We start from the raw sequence: 16,576 nt of genomic DNA on the forward strand, positions 1-16,576 counted from the left end.
AAGAGACTAGTAAGCAGAAGCATCTTACTTTTTCTTCTTTATCAGAAGGTCTCTTAAGAGTTTCTGCTTTCCTGGAAGTTGTAACTGCAGAAAAAGTTCCATAAGTGAATCTCTATGAAAAGTTGGACCTTGGAAACTTTGTAGTTGTTCCAAGGAAGGTTCTTGTTTTTCTGTCAGATTCAATTAAAACTAGCATGACCCACACACTCTTTTTCTCTCCTACAAAAGACGATTTTCCAGAGCTGAGATTCTTATTTGTGTGTTAGTTTCCCTTATTAATTGAGATCCAAGCATTAAGCCTTATTCATGTGTGTTGTAATATAGTCATCAGGAGTGCAGCAGCTTCTGGTCTTGAGACAGTAATGACGCTGGTAGGATCAGGTGAAGTGACTTTTCTTTGAGGCAGCTGGTTACAGAGCACCTGGGATAGCTGATGAGGCAGCTGGTGCAGAAGCACTGGTGGGTAAACTGTTCTGGTCTCACTGAGATGGTTCTGCAAGGTAAGCTCAGAAGTCAGCCATTTCAACTCTTACCAGTTTTCCTCAGCACATGAGTACTAAAGTTAATCTTTTAGGGATATCTGAGGAAATCTCATCAGATTGACCTCTTTACAGTCATGTAAGTGGTTCATTATATGATTCTCTTTACTGTCAATGGACCAAAATGCTTCTCAGCACCCAGTGTTGTGAGTAGAGTCATTTGATTATGCTGCTTTATTTCATCCCTAGTCATCTCCTGGTGGTTGTTTCAAAGGGCTTTTCCAACTAGGGAAGGGATGAAAATACTGTCTCTGAGTCCTGCAGCTGGTTGGAGGTGCTGAGCTGGTTTTGAACTTTTCTATTTCCTTAGGCTCTTACGAAGTATCATTGATAATACTTGGCTGTAAATAGTCAATACGGTTGTCTGCTCTGAGGCTCTGTGAATGGTACTTTATTGCTCAGAGGAAGGCTCTATGGAAGGCCTGCCTCTCAGAAGGCAGGCTGTCCTTTGCTGACTGGACGTTGTATTTGCACAAGAGAGAGACTCCACTGAGTGCAACTGGCTTCTTTCTTTCTGCTTGCAAACTACTGCGATCCTAGGGAAGATTTTCCTGAGATGAGAGAGAAAGGACAGCAGCTTGTTCCCTATGGTCTGTAGGACAGACAGAGTGCTGTGAGGAGATCACATCTTCCCCAGGAAACTCCCAAGCGTGGGTGACGCTGAAGAAAGCATCACTGCTCGTGTCCTTGGGGGCTGCTTAGAAGGGAAGAGTCAGGGCTGAGTCAGTAATTCAAGGAAGTGTGCAGAGAAGGTGAGGTGGCAGATGAAATTTTGCAGGAGAATGGAAGATAGCTGCGGGTGGTGTTCTTGCCCTTTGTGCCTGACTGTGAGGGAGGACAGGAAAATCCGAAGGGTTCCTGAGAGCTGCAGAAGTAACAGGGAGCAGCTGTGCACCAGCTGCTTCTGAGATCAAAGGGCTGACTGCTCACTATGAAGTTTGGCCTCTGGGGAGTGTTTTATCTAGCACGGAGAAGGGGAGTCAAATATTTGGATGCAGAGGCAAGCCTGGGGCAAGCTGGTTGCATAAGCAGTAGAGGCTTTTGTCCTGGTATGCAGATAGTGATAAGTTGTTCCTTGAGAGCTAAGGAGACGATGCTCTGCTTTAACCTCAGCCCTTCTACTGAGCTGTGCCAGTCTTCCCTGGGCAAATGGAAAGTCAGGAAATTTTACTGAGAGGCTAATAGGTGACCTTGCAGCAAGCTGGGAAATATGTGGCTGAAAATGGCATAACAGGAGTTAATGTTGGTAGCACTATTTTGTTTGAGGTAACAATAATATTAAGTAATACTAACATGGGGGAATCTAAGAAAATTAGAGATGAAGATGAGGAAAAAGGAACTTCAGCTATCCAAAGAATTCCAAAGATGCTGCTGTTGTAGTGAGGAAAGCAACAAGACAGCACAGCTTAATTCTGGGTAATGCAGGAGAGACAAGAATGAGTGCTGATCAGAGGCTGCTTGACAGAGGTAACAGGGATTAATGGAAGGAGTGCTCCTACTGCCAAAAAAAAAAAAAAAAACCTGCAAAAATAAATAGGTAAGACAAAAAGGCAAAAGGAAAGGGAAGGAGGAAGGCTTAGGCAAGTATTTTTTCCTCTCTCATAAAAGGTACACAGCAAATCAGTTGCTAATCTGCTGTTAGAATAAAGGCTCATTATAGCTAGTCCAGTGCTCTAGGTACTAGATTGTAGTTCCTCTAGTACTGTTAATTAAGCGATAATTACATGCACTGGGTTGGTCTGTTTTTAGCATTTCTTTATGTGGTGGCTATACCAGAACATGTTTGAAGTATTTCAATCATTTTCACTCCCAGATTAGAGCTTAAAGAGCAAAAACAGAGACTAATTCAACGAGTGGGCTATGAAATTCCCACTTTCTGAATATTAAAAACCTCTGCTGGCAGAGCAAAAAAAAAAAAAAAAAAAAAAAAAGAAGGGAGGGGGAGGGGGCTTCTGATTCATTCTTGAAAGTTTGCTTACAGGAGCAAAAAAGGGGCTGAAGTGATTTGAGCGGACTTCCACTACTAGAAAATGGCTCTGTTTTGTAAATAAAGAACATCCTATGCAGTAGTATGTGCTGTTTTGTCTGGCAGTGCTGAATGCTTCCTTTATCCCCACCTGCTATCAAATATAGTTGAGTGGTGTTAATAATATCTCAGCCAGACTTCAAATTCCTATGTTGTATACTGATAGGGTTGTAGAGTATGCAGAGAAACTGGGTTTCATTAGTGGTTGTAACTGAAAAATAGTGTATGTATTGATAAACCCCCTGTTAAATTTTGTGCCTTTCTTCAACACTACCAAATTGAGTGTTTTAAGAGTGTGATTTAAGCCATTGTGGGAAGCTAAAGCTGTGTAACACCACAGCCTTCAAAAGTTCTTGCAGTTTACACCAGAAGTTGGCACTGGGGTGATAGCCTCATTGAGCTGGGCACTACTCTGTCACTGGACCATCACAGACTGCATGTTATGGAGTGAAGTATCTTCGTTATTGAAGTAAATTAGCTGTCAACATTTGCAGGGCAGGCACAAAACCAAGCAGCTAAGCATCACTTCTTGAGCCTGTTAGATAATAAATCCAACTTTAGAGCTCCTAGAACAAGAATTTGCAGTCCCTTATTTAACTTGTGTTCAAAGAAAAATTTATGCCAGTGTTTTCCCATCATTTGTGTAAACGCTCTATCATGTAACTGTTCCAACAGGAATCTGAAGGTGCACCAGATTCTTCTCATTCTGCAGTTTAGCTCAGCCTGCTCTGACAGAAAAATGGATTTTGTGTGTGGGGTTTTTTTGTTTTTGTTGTTGAAGAGGGGAAGTCGAGTTGGGAGAGCTGCCTGAAGGACTGTAGTAGAGAGAGCTGGGTTTTAGTTCTGATAACAAATTACTGGGTGACCTTGTACAGTTTGTTGTTCTGTGCTGCTCTGGCAGTTTCAGTGCATCAGACTCAGTGATACTACTGGCTTTGTAAAGCACACTGGGATGGCTATAGGTGCATGCAATGCTCACAAAACTTCAAAACCTGTAATCAGCTCTGGCTGCATCTGTCTTCCTCTGAAGGCTGCTGATCAGAGAGCAGTGGTTTTGACCAGAGCTTCAGGGCAAAACAAGTCATATCTTTCCTCCACCTGTCTGGGGAATGATGTAAACGAAGGAAGTGGTATAGGTTTTATTCTGCTTAAGGCAAGGCTGTAGTTGCTGGAAAGCATGACTGTGTTGGCAGCACTGTCGAGAACAGAGATGAAGGGTAACTAAGGGTAACCTGAAGCATTTGGGATATTTATAAAAATGTGAAATGGCTTTTCTTGTTAAAAGAATGGTTGTACATCTTTAAAGGCTACAAAAGTGAAGAGGGAACATTCTTTTCAGATCAGGAGGAGCAATCCTTAGCGGCTGCTAATCTATTTATGTTCCAGTCATACTCAGAGTGTGACTTTGTGAGCTGAATCTTTTGTAATTAATTGCCTTGAATGTGTCACTCCGCAGCAAGATTCATTGTTCTGTTTTCCCCAAGAGGAAGGCTCAGATTTTTAGCTTTAGGACTTCCCTGTAAAATGAGCAGAGAGACATGGCTAAATTCCCACGTATTGTTTTGTTGAAACATTGTTAGTTATGGCTTCCATTACAGGAGTGTCAGTGCAATGTGATCTAGACAGAAATTGGTGCATCTGGTGGGAAGCAGCCAATACTATTCTGAGGATAATACGTGAGTTTTAGGAGTCAGGTTTTGATCCCTGTTGATAGAGTTCCTGGAGCTTTGCAGAATCAGTAGGATGCTATTTGCTTCCTTGGTTTCTCAGACAGAGGCTTTATTTTTCTTTTTTCACTTTTTTTCCCCCTCAACTTCTTCCTGCCAGGTTCCTTTTACTATTCCCTAAGCAATGCTCAAAACATCTATGTGTTAAGCCAAGTTAGATGAAGGTGAACTAAAAGCTCCTTGCCTTGGGTAAAGATCTAGAGGGACAAGATTAAACACACTGCCAAGAAGCTATGCAACTTATGGCATCAAAAGGGCCTTCAGCTCAACCTTACTTATGTATGGGAGGCCTCCTCCTCTATGCCTTCTCTTGAACAGAATTGAATGCGTTTTTAAATAGTGAAGCATTCCTGCAGCTTCCTTTCAAGTCCCTAAAGTATTGTTGGCCGTGGGAACCTCTCTGTATAGCTCCTATGGAATTGGGAACTTGGAGCATAGCCACAACACTTCAGTGTAAGAAAACACACATGCTCTATGCAGAGCTTCTCACTGACATTGGTAATCTGGGTGGGATAGCCAATTATTATTCTATAGATTTACTACTTTTGTGAATGAAAACCTACACTGAGTTTTCTTCCCTGGGGGCTGAAAGCGGAGTTGCTGTTAAGTTTCAACTGAATTTGAGACATCCTTAGATCCAGATGCTGTTCTTCCTGCTCCTTCTCTAATCTGTGGCCTGACCAAGTTAACTATATGCTGAGGACCTCTAGGAAGAGGAGCTGTGAAGAATATTTTTCTTCATGCCTATCAAAAGGTAGGTTTGCCCTATTCAGGACTATTGTGGGACTTTGTAGTCTGGAATGGCTGTTTCTTATTTTTTCTTACACTGGTGTTGGTAGGCTCATTGAGAAAGTTCAAATGCTCCTCCTGCATTTACTTGTGTAGTTTCTAAAGTTGTTTATTGTGCTGAATTTGAGAAACCAGCCAGGGAGATGGGCGCTGCTGAAGGCAGAGGGCTGCCTAGTGGCCTGCTTACCCTGCCCTTGGCCAGTGTTTGCCACAGGCCGTGTAGATAAGCAAGCAGGGTTTGTTTCCAGGAAATAAAAACTGTGGAGTTCTTGGCCTCTCTTCTGGAAGAGCAATCTGGCAACCACCATTCAGACAAAAAGCTCTCGGCACTGACAATTCACAGTTTGACTCACAAATGCTACATCTCCAAGAAGGTGGTGGTTTTGTTTTTGTGGTTTTCCTCTTCACTGTTGTTGTTCTGCTCTTGGAGAGTGGTCATTCATTTGTCATTTTCTGGAAGACCCTGAAAAGATGATTCAGAAACAGACAGGATAGAAAACTGCAGTGGTAACATAAGGCAGAAGTTTGATAGAGACTTCTCAATAGCATAGAACTTTGCTTTATGGGGAAGATTTTGTTCAAAGTGTCAGAAGTTCTGATCCCTGTAAGTTATGAGGGCAAAGTAAAAGCACAGTGAAGTGTGCAAGCTCACACGATTACTGCTCTAAAATGGCTGTTTTGCTCTCCTTCCCCCTAATTAAATTTCAGTAACAACAACAAAAAAGTGAAGGTGGACAAGCAAAAAAAACTAGAACAAATTAGAAGCTGGTCTTGGACTGAGATTTAATATGATAAATTTTGCCTAAGGGAGATCTTTTAGATAGCAATTGAGAAAAAGATAGAGCAGTTCAAGACTGAGTTGAGGATCTGCTCTGTTTTACTTCTTCAAACTCAGTAAGAGCCTTGTGGACAAAACAGAACAGCTTCTGTACACACAACCGAGATCCTAACAGTGGCTGATATTAAGAATTTAGTGCAAACTATGAATTCCCATATTCTTCCACAGCCTCCTGAATTTCTTAAAAACTAGTTGTTTTATTAGGAAAGGTAAAATTACAACAGCCTCCCCTGCCAAATGCTTCTACCCATACTTAGATATATCCCATTCCCAGTCCAACCAGAAGAGGAGATACTGCCCTTTTGTAAGAGAAGACCTGCAAGTGCCAGCATCTGTGTGAGGGTCAAGAATCTGGTTACTGTTGTAATAAACCATCTTGGTCTCTTGTCCTTGCTTTCTTATGACACGAGAATGCCGACCAAATATATATAACTTGTAAATTACCTGTGGTTCACTTTCTTATAAGTGTCATTGAGGATGGCATGTCTTTGATTAAATCATCTGGTGTCAGCCCTTGAGCTCTGTCCTCTCATGATCTGTGTGGCCTTGAGTGTGAGTTAAGTCTTATTTCTTGAACTCTACATTTCTAAGTAGAAATAAGTAGCTGTTGTCTTGTGGACTTGCATTTATCTCCATTTTGCTGATTTTTTTTTTTTGTTTGTTTTTTGCAATTTAACTCCCCCAGAGGTTTTGCTATGTTTGTAGTCTGGAAGTCTCTACAGTCAGGTTTACTACAATGGGGGTAAACTTGATTTCTGCTAAAACCTTCCTGCATAAACCTTGAGTGTTCTTGCTGAAGGAGTCAGTATTTGGGAATAGGAAGGAAGGGAAGCAGCAAAAATTCTGAGAACTTCACTGAAATCCTAACCAGTTCTGGTGCTGAACATGAAATGCCCATATTCCGCTAGCAGTTTTGTGTCCATTGCTGCTGTAGTGTGCAAAAAGAATCCACTTCTGCCTTTCATTGCTTCCAAATGTTAAAGAAAAAAAACCAAACAGACTTGTACAAACGTGGTAAATTTCCAGGGAAGGTTTTGCTGTTGATAGAAAAAGGGGCCGAGAGAAAGGAAATGCACTTCAGAATGTTTCCCCAAAGCCAGTGCTTTCAAACTTGTTTGGTGGTTCTTAAGGTTCAGAAAGTTTGTCCTTGCCTGTGGTCAGACATATAGCCTGTTGTGCTGAGTGCCTGTAGCTGCTCTCAGGATGTTGCTGTCAGCAGAATGTCACACAGAACGCTTTTTGGAGGTACTGGTCAAAGTACAAAATGAATCTATCATGCCTTATTTTTCCTCTTTCTCTTGCTCTGGCTTGCCTTAGTGATGGAAAATGTTGGTGCATGGAAATTCTGAGACAAACTGTCAAAAACAATAATTATGTGAGATAGTGAAAAACATTTTCAAGGTATTGTAAAGAGCTAAGGGGAGCTTTCTGGGAAGGGAACTGGAGCTAGCCAAAGAGAAGTCTGGACTATTACATGAATTATTCTGTCACGAGGTTTTTGAAAGCAAGGATGGAGCTGTATTACATGTTGGCTTTGTAGCAAATGAGAGCTGGCTGGAACCTGCTCATCTGCATGCAGTTTTGGCATGAATTAAAGTCTTAAAGCCCATGGGTTTTGTTGAAAAATGGCATTTTGAAAGAGGCAAATTGGCTGCTAGGAGTCGGAATCATGGCAGAGCCAAAATAAGCTTCATATTTCTTAACCCCCATGTCACTGTGAACTCCAGATTTTCCCTGAAGATGTGCAAATGCATGAGGACTGAGCATTGTGAGCTGCCAGGTTTTAGTGAGATGAGGAAAAGGAAAATACATTACAGCTGTCCATTATGTAAATACAGATTTGAAAAAGGTGGAGTTATAAACACTGTCAAGTCAGAGTAAGGGAAGGGAAAAGTGAGCTATAGAATAAGGATAAGAGCGAGGGATGTGAGGGAACTGAAGACTCAAACTATGACTTCAGTGTTTGGCACGAGTGAGCAGAATAAAAAAAAGTACTGAGCTGGTAGGGGGCTGGTGAGGAGTGTCAAGAGTAGCATAAACAATGAGTCTAGAGCCAGCATGCTGTGCATTGTGTTAGTAGGCATCAAGTGGAACTTGTGGGAAAGATAACAGCAGAAGAAACTGAGTTTGGAATGAAGGCAACCAAGAGATTTGCTATGCCCCAGTCACTTTTGTACTGCTATGAATTGGATGCAGCTCCATGGGACTTCAGAACAATGTCCAAAGACGTAGTACTAAGAGAGAAATAAGCTTTGTTTTTTTTCTTATTAGAAAAGATGCAAATTAGATGCAATTGTGATTTATGTGATTCTGAGTATGTGGGAAGCTGGCATCAAGGCCTGAGAAACTAGCAAATTAAAAAGGCCTGAAGAGAAATAAAATGAGATCCCAAGGGACTGTTTACTCGCTCATTATAAAAAAGATCATTAAGAAAGATGAGCCTGTTAAAATTAGATAATAAGTATAATTTCCCACAGCTCGTAGCCACCAATGCTCATGAGTTACCTTATGTATGTGTGAATGGGAGTTAAGGAGCCTAAGCATCTTAGGATCTTGGGTTTTGCCAGTATAGTACCACTCCAGATAGATGAAGCAAGATAGATGTCAGAATTCCAGCACACCTGTGTTCCTAATACAGGTATTTCTGACCCCATTAGATGCAGATGGTTTTGCATGTTGTTGGTAAGAGCTATTCTGAACTTCTCTAAAGTTCTGCTTCAGGATCACTGTGAGATAATAGCAATGTAGTAGAGTGGTGAAGGACATTATGATGCTGGACACAGTGCTGATGAGAAAGCCAGGGAAGAATGTGATGCACAGCCTTTCAGGGACTCCTGTATCATATGATTTCTGACCCTTCTCTCTCTAAAACTGATGGACACCACTTCTTATGACTTTGTGTTTTCGTCTTCTTACAAACTTATCAGGGAATGCATAGTTCCAGCTACAGAAGGAACACTGCTGTTCAAATTAACTCTTTCTAGACATGAAAAGCCCATGCAGAGCAGGTAACAGTATGAAATAATTGTGTTCTAGCATCCTCTGTTTAAAAATAAATAAATAAACTCATCCATTTTTGTCTATACCACAGGACATCAAGTAAAAGATACCTGATATCTACCTTCAGAGTTCCTAGTACTGCTTGTGAAAGTTTCTCTATCATAGAATCATACTGTTGGAAAAAATCAAACTTCACCATCCTGGAGTAATTCTAGGTTTATTAATTTAAACAACAATTAGAAAAAAAAGCTTAGAAGTGTAGCTAAGATATTTTTTTGAGAAGTTGGAGGTCATCTTGCATCACTCCTGAGCTGTGCCAACTCCCATATGCTTGTCATGCTGCTGGTTCAGGGTTGCTTACCCATTCTGGGCACCTGGCCAGACTAACTTACAAAGCTGCAATTGCCATGATTGCTAGGAATAGTTGCACTTCTTGCCTCGGATTTCTCATGCCTTGCTTCTTTCCTTCTTCAAGATAGTCTTAACAATTTCATGTCAGTTCTGAGGAGATCCTTACTTCTCCCCTGGGGTTTCCCATAGAGAAGCAGTCAGAGGCTCTGCAGCTCTGACAAATGCAGTCTTCTCACAAAGAGCAGTGAGAATGTGCCTCCCTTTCTTGGGGTTGAAACTCTTCTACCCCACTTGAGAAAGCTTGGTCTTGCTGCTAGGAGGTAGGAAAAACAGACGTGAAAGATCTTTATTCTGATGTTCTTGCAACTTCTTGGAGGGGTACAAAATCCTGCTGAGGATTTCTGAAGTCTCCCAGCTAAAGTCAGATTCTGTGTGTGCCTTTCTAGATACTAGCAAAATTACTTTCATTCTTAGATGATCAACTTTTATCAGGGGACCTCTGTACAGTTTTGATATGGTGTATTGTTTTTATTATATATGCACAGTGTTACAGGCTGTTGTATTAGTTGTTTCTGAAAATTCAGCAACTCATTTTGCTTTATGAAAATTGGAATCAAAACCTGACTTTCTCTGCCTTTTGGATGTACTGATGTATTTGTTTCTTGAATGTAACTTCATGTTGGCATAAATGAACACACAATTCTTTCATAAACACTCAAAAATGAGTAACTTTAATTTTCTTAGCCAATGTAGTGCTGATTTTACAGCTGCTTCTGTGGATGTCACAGTTCAGCTACTGAGATCACAAAGCTCAGTTTGCAGACCCCTGTTTGACATCACTGGTCATCAGGCCTACAAAGCAAGCAAAAAGCTTTTGCTTGGGTGGGCAGTGTTGCTTCCATTTGCTTTCTTATTTTGATCCTTTTGATTCAAGGGGCCATCTTGTTTAGAAGCTCCTAGCTTTGCTTTGTTGTTAACCTTACTTAGAATAAAAATAATCCTTCCTGAACAGCAGAGGGGTCATGAGATGAAAGGGAACATTTTTCTGCCTTTTGACATTTGATCACAGCATGCTTCTATGACACAGTCCTGTGATGCAATAGACCATATGTGAACTAGCACTGAAAGAAAACTGTTTCTTACTTTATCACTTATATGATGGAGTGCAAGTGTGATTTATGTATGTATGTGTTTTATTTGTTCCTGACTTAGCAGGTTTTCCAGTTTTTGTTTTTAAAATAGAGCTGTTTGACAAAGATCCCAGTTGAGCCTGACAAGCTCAGTGAACTTCACATAGAAATACTGTTTTATTATAGCATTATGAACTGATTTCTCTGTACAGAATTATGTAGTTTCTAGCATGTGTTTAGTCTAAAGTTATAGCCATTGCAACCCTAGCCATAGTGATTGTGGATGATGCTTGGATTGGTGGAAAATGAATACCAGTATTTTTATTCCTTCCAGAGAATCACAGAATAGTTGAGAGTGGAAGATGCAGCTGGAAGACACCCGGTCTAAGCCTCTGCTCAAGCAGGCCCACTGAAGGCTGATTGTCCAGGTCTGTGTCCAGGAGGCTTCTGAAGATCCCATGCCTTTCCAAGAGACCTGTGTCAGTGCTCAGTCACTCTTGCACTGAAAACATTTCTTGATGTTCAGATGGACTTTCCTGTATTTTGGCTTGTGCCCACAGCATCTGCCCATCAGCTCTGGCACTGGACCGTGGAGAACAGCCTGGCTTTGTCATCTTTACATCCTTCCTTCAGGTATTTACATACATCAATGAGTTCACGAGCTCAAGCCTTCTCCTTTCCGTGTTATACTTTGAGCAAATATCAGGGTAGTTGGAGTCTCCCATGAGGACCAGGTCCTGCAAACATGAGGCTTGTAGTTTGCATGAGCTCAGGCATATGTACTGATAATGTACATATACCTGTTCAGTACATCAGTGTAGAGTATACCTCCTGTTCACCTCCTCTAATCCTGAGGGTGGTGTGAATAAGGATCTAAGGGAGAGTAACTGCTACTCCTTTGTTTCTCCATGCAGCTGCTTTAAGTACTTATTCTCTGTCTATGTGGTTTCCAATTCCCCTTATTTATTTTTCCCTTTGCAGGACTGATGAGTAGGACTAAAAGAACTCCATCTCCATTGCTGTGTTTTGCACTGCACTTCAGAATGTCAAACTGCTCTTCATCCTGGGAGTGAGTGCCTCACAGTGTATTTATATATATATATATATATGTTTTTTTTTTTTTTTCCTTGTTTGGAAGGCTGGTGCATGACAATCTGCTAGTAGTGTTCCTCAAGAGCAGGAAAAAGCAAAGACCTGTAACTGAAGTATTCTCTCTATAAAGATGCAGGGCTGTACAGGACAGGAACACAACGTGGTGGTCTTGTGCTGTATCACGGTTCTCATCCTGATGCTTACATCTTTGGAAAGGAAAAAAAAAACTTGTATGCCGTCTTCAGCATAACTCTGCCCTCATGCTGCATGATTTAAGGTTGCCAACTCAGCCTCTGATATAGCATGGTAAGACTGCCTGAGTGTTGACAGCTGCTGGCAGTTCCTTAGCATGGAAAATCATAACTGTAAATGAGTTGAGAGGTATCTCCTCCCTCCTACTCATACTTGTCACAACCCAGAAGAACATGAAGTACCTCAACTTCAACCAACAAACTGAGGTAGGTCATTGACCCATTTTACTGAAGGTCTCTCATCCTCTCATCTAGAAATGCTGTTTATTGCCACATTCTCTAGCTGTTTACAGTTCAATCCTTTGGGTAAAGGCATGATGAATTTGTATCGGTGCAAGGGGAGGCAGTTATAGCTGCAGTATTGTGTGTTTCAATTAATTTCAAGTAAGCATAGCTTTAAGAAATGGATCTCACCTAACAAAGTGATTTAATTCCCTTGAGCCTTGTTTTCAGAACAAGGTTCTAAAGTACAGAGAAAAATACCCTTTAGCAATGACAGCAGCAATACAGCCAAGGACTCTCTGAAGGAAACTGCTCTAAATGCTGTCTGGGCAAATTTGGAACTTGGAACAAGGGAAAGACATCTAGGTGAGTTCAGCTCTTCAGCTTACCCCAAAATACCTTTTGTATGCTGTAGGTTAACTTACAAAGAGCAAAAATGTTGCTGTGCTTTCTATTTCTGCTCAAAGTGACACAAGAGAAGAGTATGTGTGTGGCTTTCTACCAGTTCCAAGTATGTTCTTCAACCTCTGGCTTATCTAGTCCTGTTTCCTGACAGGAGAAAAGTAGTGTCATTTAACTCAAAATGAACTCAAATGTAATGCAGTCTTATGTGAGGAGGACTTACTCCAGCTCAATTGCCAATACTTAACCATTTGCTGTTTGCTCTAGTGCCTGTGGCCATACCTACTTCAGAAGAACTAGACCATCATAGAGAGATGCCTACACTGTACTACCACAGCCCCTGTTCTACTTTTAAGTTTCAGCACCAATGTTTCTCCATTGTTTTGCATTCATTGATTGTGTAGTACAGCAATGCACTCAAAGTAGCAGACAATCTTGATAGGAGCCTCAGGAGTCAGCTTCAGCCTGGCTCAGTCCTGTCCCAAACTTATACTCCAGTACCATCATTCCCAATTCTCTGACCAATGGCTGAATGCCTGACATCAAAGCAGGCTTCATGATTTGTCTTCATGCTTAGAGGTTGAAAGAAGTGTAGATTTTATTTTTCCTTATTACGAAAATAAGCTGGGAAACACCACAGGGAAGTTCTCTCAAGCATTCAGAAAAATACTGTTTCTATGATCCTGCTTTGCACCTGGGTTCAACAACTTCGTGATGCTCAGAAGTTGTTTACACATCAGCACTAGAATCAGCATAGAAAAGCAGTCTTCACGTACAACTGCTTCTGGGAGGTTGTGACTCCAAGTGAGGCGCCTTTGAAAAAATGCTGGCTTCAGCAGCCCTTCTCACCCTTCTCCTGGGCCCAGTCAGTCCCCCAGTGGCTGCAGCTGCCTTTAAGCAGCAGGAAGGTAAACCTGATTTATCTATGCAGTAGTGCAAGTTTATGTGGAACAGTGCAAGTATCTGCGGTGAGCCAGGCTAGACAAAGACCTGACTTCTGTGAAGGCAACTTGAAAATACTTATTTTGCACATCAGTAACTATTGGGCACCAAAGGTGCTTTCTGACCTATATGGGGCTGTACAGTATGTTCCTATAGAAGCAGTATCTGTGTAGTGCAATGTGCTGATATGTACATTTATGAATGGAAGCACAATTTATAAGTGTGAAGTTGGTTATTGTGTACAGAAATTGGTCTGAACTAAGGATTTTTTCCAATTTATTTGCAGCTGAATATGCAAATTGTAGGCATAGGAACAGCCTGACTGACAGTAACAGCACAAAATGAAGCAGAATTCAATTTCCATCTGAATTGACTAACCTCTGATTGGTGTAATTCCTCTACCTATCTCTAGGTGCAGTTTGCTGTATCAGAGAAATTCTCCTGTATGATTCTCAAGCCAGAATAGCTGCAATCTCTGCTCAAATGCCTCTTCCAAAGTGCCAGAAAAGGGCTGTCCTGAGAGATTATCAACCTCTTCTCAGAGAAAATGTCGGTACAGTTTACCACAACCAATTGATTTTTCTCTCTTTCATTTACAGAGAGAGGGGTGAGGTGCTGGAACAGCTGCCCAGAGAGGTTGTGGATGCCCCATCCCTGGAGGTGTTCAAGGCCAGACTGGATGGGGCCCTGGGCAGCCTGGCCTAGCATTAGGTGGGATGAGTGGTGGCCCTGCCTGGGCAGGGGGGTTGGAAATTCATGATCCTTGAGGTCCCTTTTAACCCTGGCCATTCTGTGAAAGGAATAAGTAAGAGCTTATTTACATCTGACAGAGTAAAACATGAATAATGAGGTCACTAGTTTTCAAGTTTTAAGCAATACTTCCTCTAACATCAGAACTGCCTTTGAAGAAGACAACTGTGTGAGAACCACGTTTAAAATGTGTTAAGAAATATTAGTTTTATTTAACCAGTTTTCACAGCTGAATATTTATTCTATAAAAACTTTACAGATTGTACAGTTTATATATAGTTCAAACTACTAGAACAAAAAAGTAGGTCCCACAGATGCAAAAATACTGTACCAATCCAAGGTAAAGGCAGATTTACACACTGTACAGCTCTCCACTGGGAAGGGGAGGTGGGTCAGTTCCAAGTAAAAACTTCAAAACTGTACAAAAATAAGGTTTGATTTCTATTCCATTCTTCATAATACATTCAATAAGATTGCAAGCACAGATACCCAAATAATAATAGATATCTGCAGTCAGGAATCAATAACCACTCCTGAAAGGAATGCAAAATAGGTCTATTTACACAGGGCACTCTTTTACACCATACTGTATATAGTGTATATTTAAAATAATAAAAAAGCGTAGACAAAGAACATTAAACATCTAATATAAGGTAGTTTTTTTAAAAGTTTTTTTTTTACTTAATAGTGTGCCAAAAGAATTTTAACTTATTAAATAATATATTCTAAGTGAACCTAAAATTTATGAACATAAAATGCATTTTTGGTGTAATACATCAATTAAACCAGCAAATAGGAAATAAAAACCAAACAACTGTATATAAAGTAGTATTCTCACCCAGCAACAGAAGCACTTATGTAGTTATTAAAAAAAGAAAAGGCTATTTGAAAACCCACTAAAACTAACTTATAACTTAGGATATTCATACATAGATATTCAGTGATTCACTAATACTGCAAAACAAGCTTTTTTTGTCTTTTTTTCCTTTCCCCTCCACATTCCCCCTGCTTCCCCTCATTGCCCTTCCCCATGAAACAGTGGTTTCTTCACGTTATCTGGGTAAGAATTAAATGCATTCCTGCTCTCTTCCTCCCACCCCTCTATGCCACTCCCCTGAAAAGGGCAAAGTGTTTCCCTAGCATTAATCCTGAGCATGCTCTCTTTTGGGTGATATTTTTGATTTAAGGAGTTCATCTGAAAAATGTTAGGATGTTCCATTGAGGTATGTCAACCTTCTGAGACAGTGCCTTACACCTTAGCTGACTTGTTGGGCAGTGAAAGTAAGGGCTGGCTAATACCCGTTTCAATTCTGTATTCTAATGATAAAAGAAAAGCATTATTCCAGACTTCCCTGCCACGCAGAAAATAATCCATTCTCTGTCTGATACAGTACTAGCCAACAATGACCCAAACTAGAGCCTTTATGGAGGTGGTTGGTAGTGCACTCTGTCATTGTTTACCTTCTGTGTGCATGTGTCTATGTACATGCTGTCACACATTGCATTCTGTATACATAAAAGCTCTGTATATGTGCACACACACATACTTTATGCGTGTGCACATATACACACACAACAATCAGGGAAAAAGGAGTTTTGTTCAAATTTAAGTGATACAGTACTTTCATACCCCTTGACAATAAAACTGGGGGGGGAGGAGGGATTTACTACTGTTCCCAAGCTGAGCCAGGGGTGAGTTTATATAGGTTTTAAAATGGGCATATTCTGTTTGCCCTGATGTCCAAGAAGTACAATTCCAGTGTCAATGGGCACCTCATCAGAACTCATCTATTTTTCTTTGCAGATATTTTAACATTGAGTCCATCCCCTGTGCTGAGCCCCAGATTTTCTTCAAAACTTCACACTCCTTTTCATTTGCTTGCTCCAAGTCCACCTTCATAATATTACGTACTAGAGCTTTGGATTCTTCAAGTACCTACACCAGAAAAAGAAGAGTTTGTTCAGTTGTGAGCAACTTGTGCATTTACATACAAACATTTATATACAAACAGATTCTGATGTTATTCATAAATGAGCTTTTCAAACTATTCATGTACTACATGTGCATGATTTTATAGTGATAATGTGAGAAAGAAAACTAATTTCATTTTGGTGAAGGTTAACAGTAATACTGTTATCCAAAACTGCTCTAATAAACAGGCAGACATTCTACTTTAAACAACATTTAAAACAGATTGGAAAAAAAAAAGTTGGCTTTTTCACTTATTATTTTTCAAAATCCATACTATCTAATGCATGTAACAGTTGCTTTGTACTGTATTTCTTTCCTTAAGGAAGCATCAGGTTGTGGTGGTTGCAGCCATCATGCAGAACTGCCATAACACATACAGACATGAGCACCACAAGCATCACCAGTAAAAACTGAAAGCTTAACCTGTTGTCAAAAACTGCATTTTTGCCACACAATTTTTAAGTTACCAATTTCCTTGATAATTTAAATTACAACTCAAATTATGACTAGGACAACTTAATTAGAATAAGTTGGACTTATCTACT

The 16,576-nt window shown here is 40.5% G+C and overlaps 1 protein-coding gene and 1 long non-coding RNA gene across 9 annotated transcripts in view; one reads left to right on the top strand and one right to left on the bottom strand.

Moving 5' to 3' along the window:
* The first annotated feature begins 4,192 nt into the window (after positions 1-4,192).
* On the top strand, positions 4,193-14,378 carry LOC116226564 (uncharacterized). Of its 3 annotated transcripts, none has more exons than XR_016465002.1 (4): positions 4,193-5,046; positions 10,735-11,033; positions 11,382-11,469; positions 13,722-14,378. It is a non-coding gene; the product is annotated as an uncharacterized LOC116226564 (long non-coding RNA). The 3 variants fall into 3 exon arrangements; XR_016465003.1 differs by lacking the exon at positions 4,193-5,046 and adding an exon at positions 9,717-10,152; XR_016465004.1 differs by lacking the exon at positions 4,193-5,046 and adding an exon at positions 10,175-10,450.
* The window catches only part of CDYL (chromodomain Y like), a 106,828-nt gene continuing 104,629 nt past the window's right edge, over positions 14,378-16,576 (bottom strand). For all 6 annotated transcript variants that reach the window (XM_090136985.1, XM_031589310.2, XM_031589313.2 and 3 more), the window contains one exon: positions 14,378-15,995. In XM_090136985.1, the coding sequence (XP_089993111.1) occupies positions 15,837-15,995 (159 nt within the window). In that variant the 3' untranslated portion in view covers positions 14,378-15,836. The remainder of the gene's footprint in view (positions 15,996-16,576) is intronic.

The sequence above is a fragment of the Phasianus colchicus genome, chromosome 3 (assembly GCF_987193195.1).
Source record: "Phasianus colchicus chromosome 3, bPhaCol1.hap1.1, whole genome shotgun sequence".
Taxonomy (NCBI): domain Eukaryota; kingdom Metazoa; phylum Chordata; class Aves; order Galliformes; family Phasianidae; genus Phasianus; species Phasianus colchicus.